At 37.3% G+C, this 8,859-nt stretch overlaps 2 protein-coding genes across 2 annotated transcripts; one reads left to right on the top strand and one right to left on the bottom strand.

Moving 5' to 3' along the window:
* Nucleotides 1-284: 284 nt before the first annotated feature.
* On the bottom strand, nucleotides 285-1,698 carry LOC122065484. Its single transcript, XM_042629293.1, has 2 exons — nucleotides 1,423-1,698; nucleotides 285-636 (listed from the first exon to the last, which is right to left on the bottom strand). The coding sequence occupies exons 1-2, from the start codon at nucleotides 1,629-1,631 to the stop codon at nucleotides 426-428; spliced, it is 420 nt and encodes a 139-aa protein (XP_042485227.1). The 5' UTR covers nucleotides 1,632-1,698; the 3' UTR covers nucleotides 285-425.
* A 5,837-nt stretch (nucleotides 1,699-7,535) lies between these two features.
* LOC122065478 (glycine-rich protein 23-like) lies at nucleotides 7,536-8,360 on the top strand. Its single transcript, XM_042629286.1, has one exon. The coding sequence runs from the start codon at nucleotides 7,674-7,676 to the stop codon at nucleotides 8,142-8,144; it is 471 nt and encodes a 156-aa protein (XP_042485220.1). The 5' UTR covers nucleotides 7,536-7,673; the 3' UTR covers nucleotides 8,145-8,360.
* The last annotated feature ends 499 nt before the right edge of the window (nucleotides 8,361-8,859 follow it).

The following is an 8,859-nucleotide window of genomic DNA, read 5'->3' as shown; positions in this document are numbered from 1 at the left end:
TATGAACTTGTTTCGAATGGGACCAGGGATACCTCAAGGAACTCAAGTTGGGATATTTTGTGTCTGAGGGCTCCCAGCTATTGGATCTACGCTACATGTCATAGAGGAGTCTGATCCTTAGTTTTCGTTCAACCACACTGGGGAGAGAACATCTTAATTCATAGGATCTGACCCTCAGGTTAGATTGAGGAAAGATATTTTGATTCCACCAAAAAAAAAGAGAGGTATTTTGAGAGTTCATGATAGCATTCACTATTCTAAGGTAACATTGTAAAATTAAAATCTAAGTGTAATAAAAAGCACCTTTTAGTATCGGCTTGAAATGTTGATCTGGTAATGGTCAAATAGGAAGAAAATTAGTGGAACATGAACCACATTCCAAACAACAAAAATAAGGGACAATGCAAGAAGAAGAGGTAAAAATATCAGAACTTGGAAGTTTTTGCTTCCTTGAAACTGTGTCTTGTCCTCCTTGGCTCTCCTTCACTGCTCTCAAGTGTGTTTCCTGATTCATCTTGTGAGGGAATTTTATCTTCAGGGATTGGATCTCTGCTTGGCTTATCAAAATGGAGAGCCTTTGAGATTATGTCCGGCACAACAAAATTGCTGATCCAATAAGCCATGAGAAGTACAGCACTGTTGAAAAAAACACAGGAAAATCTTTAAACAAATGCCTTCAATCGGATTTTGGGTCTGTTTAATGTGTTCCAAATGGTGCAGAACAATTTTTCTGCTCTTGAATTCTTGCTCTCAGGAAAGTATTCGGAATTGCCAAAACACGATTCCAATTTTGAAATACTCTGAGAGAACAGAAGGTCACCAGAATTACTCCCACAGAACCAACCAAACGAAGCCCAAGTCCCCATGTAACACCCAATCATCAACTTGTTCTAGTAACTAAAGAATTGCATTGGTGAGCTTGCCACCAATGATGAGGCAACATCTACAAGGATGAAAGGCTTGCAGTCAAAAGAAATTCAAGTATGGAGGAAGCGCAAGGAAGGTATTTATAAACCTAAAGGAGAAGTGAATTATTCTATTTTTTTGGCTTTAAATCCGAGTAGTGGGAAAAAATTTCCCCAAGTACAATTTTTTTTTTTAAGAAAAAAATAGTGCTCCATCGTACTCATCATAGTCCCAGGTCAAAGCCCCATAGTCCATACGGAAAACAACATTTCCCATAACCAACGAGCAATAGTAGGGCGTGCCGATTTAAACCCACAACTAGCCAACTTGAGCTGGGATGGAGCAAGAGATTCGTTTCACTAGACTACAAACTCCATTGGTATCTACATAGCTATCGAGTACTAGGCAATGGGTTTAATCTGAGGTAACTCAGCATTTTAGCAATTACCAGTGACGAAATGCACCAAATATAAATCTTAAGTATTCTTTGAAATGGATAAAGGAGAAGAAGGGCACCTCATTTGAAGGAGAACAGATACATCACCAGTGGAAGCTGGGGGAGAAGCAGCGCCCAGGACAAGGGATGAGGCGGCAAGAGCTTGGGTCCTTCTAATAGATGGTGATCGTAGAAAGTTGGAGCCTTGGAGCAATCTAGTTGGGCTTGATTGCTTGTGTCTGAGATGTGAGAGTAAGGGAAAGGTTGCAGAGCGAACTGCGAATCCCATGGTTGAAGTCTCTAATGTCCTTCCATCTCAGGAGTTTCTGAGATTCACTAACCGAGAAGTAATAAATGGATAATGCTCTAAAGTTAGAGATGTTGAGCTGGAAATATCTCGTCCTTTGGTCTTTTTTGGGTAAAGGGCAGATATCAAGCTTATCTTAGACTGTCCACTGAAAAATATCAGATTAGGGTCCAGTGAGTTGGTGGGTCACACCATTGATTATTCCAATCAAATAATTTTGAAGTCTGGGCTTGAGTCTTGATGGGAACTGAAATTTTTTTAATGGAAAACTACGCTCCAGTGTATTGGGTTTTACTATCTGCACATGGAAGTACATGGATGGGCCATGTGGTAAATAGTGAAGCATTTGCTTAGATGGATTCTATAGAAAAATTACAATCCACCATGCATAGTACATAGGTGGGCCACATGGTGAATCAAAGATATCTTCATCCAATAGGTTATGTGCATTTTGGACTTCATGTTAGGAGGGGAAGTATTTATAGAGTCTAGATCCTCTCCTCATATTGGAACGTTCTCATATGAGATTTTACTATTCATGGGATATTAGATCATCAATAACGCATTAAATGCTTTAACTTATGGTCTGAATACTCACCTTGAGCAGTGAGATTGCATATGTGGAGTATAACTCCTCTTAATTCAAGGATCATGCTAGAAGAAAACAGATTGATCCAAACCCAATTTGACAGAAACTATGCTTTTAAGCGTAGGAAGAATAGAAACAATACTATTCCAGATCCATGATCCTCTCTTTTTCAAAGTCATAGGGTCAAAGATAAATGAATTATGGAAATATTTTGCCCTAATGATTTTCGCCCATAGAGAATCCTTTCATAAAGCAATTGCTAACCCAATTTAATGGAAGAGCTTTATTATGAGTAGAAGATCACGGAGACCAAGACCACCCTCTTTGATAGGGAAGCAAACTCTTTTCCAAGATATGAGATGGGCCATTCTTAAACCGGCATTGGAGCCATTCCAAAATCGAGAGCAAATCAAATCAATCTAGACATATCTTTTGAGAAAGAGTAAAACAAGACATCTAATACGAAGGGATAGAATATAGAACCGATTGAACCAGAATTTTCCTACCCACAAAGGAAAGAAGATTGGCTTTCCATGGGGACAGTCTTTTATCCACTCTTTCTACTAAATGTCTGAAATTTGAAATTATAGACCATTGATGAATAATGTTAGCACCAAGATAGGTAGCATCCTGATGAATTTCCTTGATACCAAGTAGAGAACTTAAATTAGACCGAGCAGAAGGAGGCACATTTGCACTAAAAATAATTCACTTTTAGAAATATTAACATGTTGGACTTATAGGGATCACTATGCCTAGTGAAATATAACTCTTCAATATTTACCACTTGGGTACATAGACTAGTCCATGTGATAGAGGACCCCACATACATCTCAATGGCCAATTTTTAATCCAAAGTAAGCAAAGAAAGTTGTTCATACTTTGATTCAAAGTTTTAGTAAAATTACCAAAATAACATCAATGGAGATGACTATAAAATACAAAATGATAGCTTTTGTAAGTTTAGCTACTTCCTCTACTCTTTTATATATATATATATATATATATAAACAAGGGAAAAAAGCATGCATTCAAAATATTTGAAACTGTTTATTTACATCAAAATCTGAGAGAGTAAGACTAATTCTGTGCATCCTGGTTTGGTGGGCAAAATATTTGAGGATAAGTGGGCCTAAGCCAAAAAATAGTACGGGGTATGATGTCAAAAACATCAAAGAAAGATGGAATGATGCTCCAATGCTATGATTTGGTACTATTCTTTACAACCAACTGTTTCAAAACTTCCAGATCACTCCAAATTTCCACTTTTTGTCCTCCTAGATCGTGGGTTTGCTTTAATCCATAAACATAACTCCGAGATGCCGCTTCAATCATTTTTCCTGTCATCAGATAATTAGTAGTTAATAATATACATTTTCCTTGGATAAAAATGCAATAAGCCCAAGCTGAGATTTTTTTTTTCTCTTCAAAATTATGGGTTCAGAACAAATAAGAATAGGAGATTCAGCGAAAGGGGAATTCATTGTTATTGATCCTGGGTTGGGTAAAACGATTTGGCTGGGTTCAATTTCTTTGGTATAGGAAATCCATAGATTTGCATTTTTGATGATTGGATAGGGGATGGACCGACATGGTTGAAAGCGACATTGTTCCTGTGAACGCAGATAAAATAACAAAAGAACATGAAGGAGATAAAGAAATTACTACGGTGATGATCAAGGATATCATGTGATTGAGAGAAGTACATAATAAGATGTTTAAAAGAGAGAGCATGTATATTCTCAGGCATAAACCCAAAGGGTTAGCAGCCTAGATTCTCTTTGTGCCATGTTAATTTTTTATGGGAGTGGCAGAAAACATAGGTAGGATCAACAGTCATCCATTTTCCCAGAATGTCCTTTGTTAAGATTCCTCCATTAGCAAGTCTCCAGAAAAAAAGAGCTTAAATTTTGAGTGTTTAAATTTCTACTCATTTTAAGTTGAAATCATACCAATGAGATGCTTGTCTGATCCTTCGTCACATGTACGACCATGTGGTAAATAGTGAAATACATACTTCGCTGGACATAGAGACGCAAAAGATAAGGAAAAAAACCTTCTGTTTAAAGAGTAGTTATTTCATACTCTTTCTGTTTTACTTCACTTTCTTTGCTATATTAACTTTTTTTTCTTATGAGTTCTCATAAGAGTCATAGGATTAGGTAACGGTGTCAAAATGGAGGTGGAACCGAATAGCAGGACCAGGATAGATCGTTATATGATTGAAACAAACCGAATCACGGAGAAATGACCTGATTCTGATTTCATAAGTACTCTTCTTAGTTCAGTTTTGATTTGGACCAGAAAAGGACGTTCTTAACCGAATAGGAACCGGTAAGTCAGATCAAATAGAAACCGGTAATTCAATACAACCGGACCAAATTAACTCAATTTTTGTACTGCCTTATGTTCAAGCCAATGATGGTTATTATGATGGTAGAATACACAGTAAAAAAGTTGGCAGGATATATTGAGATGGTATGCTTTAGTTATTCTAAACTTATCTATTGATGCTCTCAAATTAGGTGTAAGAAGAATCAAAGTAAATAGTATAAAGGTGAAATCAAATGTGAACTACAAACCTCATGTAAATCGAATGCTAACCAAATAACAAATATCGAACAGAACTCGATCAAATCAGACTAAATACAAAATGATTCTGATTTTAGCTGATTCTTATTCAGACGTTTTTTATTTGTACCTTGTCAAAATGTAAATTGAACCATAATCAAATCGGTTGACAACCTAAGGATTAGGAAGCAAATTGGGGCATGGTAGATTGTGGGATACAAATCCAGCCATGTTTTAAAATCTTCAATAAATGAAAAAATGTATGATCCACTAAATAATTCTCACATCTTTTTTTGAAATGTCCGAGTAAGACTTGGTTTGGTTACTGTTTTTTCCTTGGGTGGAAGAACTATGGTTTTAGTGCATGGTATCAAATTCGGTTTTGATTACCTTCAAGATTGATATGGTATCGACATAGATCTGCTGTATCTGACAATTTATCGCTAATTTTTCTTATGAAAAGAGTGTTGACTATTTTACCCCTTGCCCTTGTCATCTACTAATATGGTATCAATATCAGTGGCTAGCAATACCGATACCTCAAACCATGAGAAAAATGCTGCACGATTGCATGACCCTTTATCGGTTCGATGGTCAATAAAGGAGTGTACAAAGGCATCAATAGGGGTGAGATTTTGATGTCATTTTCCCACACTCAATGTCTTTTTCTTTTCTTTTCTTTTTTCTTTTTTTTTTTTTTTTTTTTTTTTACCCAGCTTGAGAACGAAAGGAAAAGGGGTTTGATGAACCGTGAACGTCATTGAAGGTCTAACGACCTGAAGAAGCCTGGCATGCACCAGCCGTTGAATCCTGGAGAGGATTTGAATGCTGGTATGGTAAAAACACTCTGAGCCTATGACGTTGTGCCAGAGATTATTTAACGTGAGCATTAATCGGGGGAGGATTTTAATGCTGGTATGGTAAAAACACTCTGAGCCTATGACGTTGTGGCAGAGATTATTTAACGTGAGCATTAATCGGGGGACACGGTTTTGCTCTTCTTCCTCTGCTGCTCTTCCAGTACTTAAATTTATTGGTTATTTGGGATGTCAAAAGTCAAGCCTGTTATACATACTGACCGACCACCTTAAAGTACATTTATGACCATACCAATTTCTCATCCGTACCAAACAAATTGCATTTAAGGATTTCCTTTACCTCTTCAAAGCAAAGCATAGGTTTTTTTTTTTTTTTTTTTTTTTTTTTTCTTTTTTCTTTTTTTTGGGTAATAAGCATAGGTTAATTAAGTGCGATTTCACACACAAGACTGAAATCCATAGGTTAAATGGGAAACATGCAGTTTCACGTGAGACATTACAAGAAGTTCATGGTTCTACTCGTCCAATTTCTATCACAATCACATAAGGATAGAAGAGACAGAAGACCTCCTCAATCTCTACCTCCTTGAAAGGCTTAACTGGGAAAAATGGAGTTATAGAATTCTAATGGAGTTAGGTGGGTTAATCGGTCGGTTTGCTTCAATTTCAGATTGAGTTGAATCAATTTTGGTATGAAAATGGTGAAATCGATATCAAACAAATAAGAAAATTCTGGTTTCAGTTTGGTTCTAATTTTGTTTTAGTTTATCATATTAATTTGTAATTGGGTTGATTTGGTTCCGATTTGAATTCTGTTTACCATACAAATATATACAAAAATTATATAAAAAACTGGTTTTCTAAATGAGATTTGGCTGATTTTGGTTTCTAATCATTTTGATTTCAGTTTTGATCTGGATTTTGAACTTTTTTCGGTTCATTTGGTTTTCAATGCGCTTTGATTCGGTTTGGGGTCATAATACCCCATAGCAAAACCAACTCTAAATAGAACTTTGGTTCAATTTAGTCCAAATTATTTTGATTTGATTTGATTGTTTTTATCTGTTTGAGTTAGGTTTGATGGTAAGAAGAAATATATTTTACATCCCATAGAGGCTATAATTAGAGATTTCATTCTTTTTGGTATAGAAGTTTCTATAAAAATGGAAAATACCCTACCTTTGAGTGCAGTTTGAATAATTAATTTACGTAATTGAAAGTAATCGATTAGATTTACAAAGAAACCTAAAAATCGATCAGTGATCCAATTTGAGTAGCTCTACGAGATTAGTTTTGACAACCCCACATCATGGAAAAGCATAAAAAATAAAAAAAATAAAAAAAGGTTAGCAAAAAGAATGGAGTCTAAAGAAGATACATGCATGCATGGTCATGAGATTCAAGGCTACCGTACTGATCATTGGTCACATGGTCACTCTCTTGCAAGTCGCAACAAGATTTGGCATGTATGACTTGAATATGTTCCCATCCGCACCAGCCCCCTGCTATGGTCATTATCAAACCCTAGAAAGTGTAAAAGGAAAGAAGTAGTGAGATTGTGAGAAAAGGACAGCCAGTACCGTTAATGAAAGCAAGTGGGAATGGGAAACCTTTACAATGAACAGCTAAGACCTAATTACTATACTAACGGTTACACCTTGACCAGACCCAGAAGTGGACAGTAGAGAGTAGAGAGTAGAGAGTAGAGAGTAGAGAGTAGAGACTAGAGAGAGGAGGTGGAGGTGGAGGTGGAGGTGGAGGTAGTGGTCGGCCAGCTCATTTCAGAGGAGGGCAGTTGAGGTGTATTAACTATCCGGTCCCATTTGCCCAGCAGTTGCAGATGAGAAGATGGATACCATTAAGACCTCTCAACTGTCCCCGTCTCCTTGAATCAAAAAAAAAAAAAAAAAAAAACTGTCCCCTTCTCCTAATGCGAGTTCGAGTGCCCTTTGCATCTGTCAAGACATTCTATATAATTCCTTCCCTCGACCCCCCACTTCCCATCACAAACTCATATTGTTCAGTGAGATAGACAGGTAAGAAAAGATGACTACGAGGTTTATTCTCTTTTTTCTGCTTGGTGCTCTTGTCTGCACCACTCATGCTAGGAAGCTTGTGAATCAATTTGAGGAGGAGAAGAATTTCTTCCATCATGGTGGTGTCGGTGGTGGTGGTGGTTTTGGTGGTGGAGGCGGTGGTGGTTTTGGTGGAGGTGCTGGTGCCGGTGGTGGAGCTGGATTTGGTGGTGGTGCTGGTTTAGGGAGCGGTGGTGGACTTGGTGGTGGTGGCGGTGGAGGGTTCGGTGGTGGAGGTGGTGGTGGGCTTGGTGGTGGTGCTGGGGGAGGATTTGGAGGTGGTGCTGGTGGAGGTGCTGGGGATGGAGCTGGACTTGGAGGAGGTGCTGGTGGTGGTGGAGGCTTTGGTGGTGGTGGTGGTGCAGGTGGTGGACTTGGGGGTGGTGCAGGAGCTGGGTTTGGTGGTGGAGCTGGCGGAGGACTTGGAGGTGGACTTCCTTGAGCAAAAACAAAGCTGGCTTCCTGACGTTACAATAGAAATGTTTCTCTCTCTATCTCTAAATTTCTAAAAATGACTCTATTTACGTTCTTCTATCGTTCTGTGTGGTAACAATGGTGTTCTTAGATGTGGTTTGTATGACTTTTCCATCGTTTGATTTATTAGTAATGTACTCCAAAGTTGTGTCCATCTAATTGAAAACTTTCGCTTGATAAGAAATAGCTCCATTGATGAGCAAATGGTATCTGTATGTGCTCTTTATCTTCGAAGTTTTTTTTTTTTTTTGATAGCTGAGCTCCTCTACCTTCACACTGAGATTTAGTTCAAACAAAATTTGTTAATTATCGAAGTGAAACTTAAACATCTAGTGACTAAAAGAAGGTGTATTGACACATATGGATAATAGAAACAATACAAGGGTGCATGCATAGACATATATTGATGAGATGAAATTTGATATTAAATCATAGGATGTGCAACTTAGGGATTAAATTTCTACAACCAAATCATTCACATAGCTAAATATTGGTGGACCATCTTCGTGAACTTTAAATTGTCTTTCTAAAATCAGGAGCTGATTATCTTTTCTTTTTAACATTTATGAAAGCTACCTTGATTAATTATGCGAATCTCACCTTCTCTAGTGTGCATTTAAACATAGGGTAAATTATGTTATTTTTTTCTTTCTTTTCAAATCAATTTTTTTTTTTTTTTTTTA

Source organism: Macadamia integrifolia, unplaced genomic scaffold (genome assembly GCF_013358625.1).
Source record: "Macadamia integrifolia cultivar HAES 741 unplaced genomic scaffold, SCU_Mint_v3 scaffold2031, whole genome shotgun sequence".
Classification (NCBI taxonomy): Eukaryota; Viridiplantae; Streptophyta; class Magnoliopsida; order Proteales; family Proteaceae; genus Macadamia; species Macadamia integrifolia.
This window is presented reverse-complemented; position numbering and strand designations above follow the sequence as displayed.

Excerpts from the sequence above, each read along its gene's own strand:
- LOC122065484 (XM_042629293.1), bottom strand. The coding sequence starts at position 1,631 with ATGGGATTCGCAGTTCGCTCTGCAACCTTTCCCTTACTCTCACATCTC. Across the intron at positions 637-1,422 it reads TCTGTTCTCCTTCAAATGAG|TGCTGTACTTCTCATGGCTT; the intron begins GTGCCCTTCTTC and ends TTTTTTCAACAG.
- LOC122065478 (XM_042629286.1), top strand. The coding sequence starts at position 7,674 with ATGACTACGAGGTTTATTCTCTTTTTTCTGCTTGGTGCTCTTGTCTGC.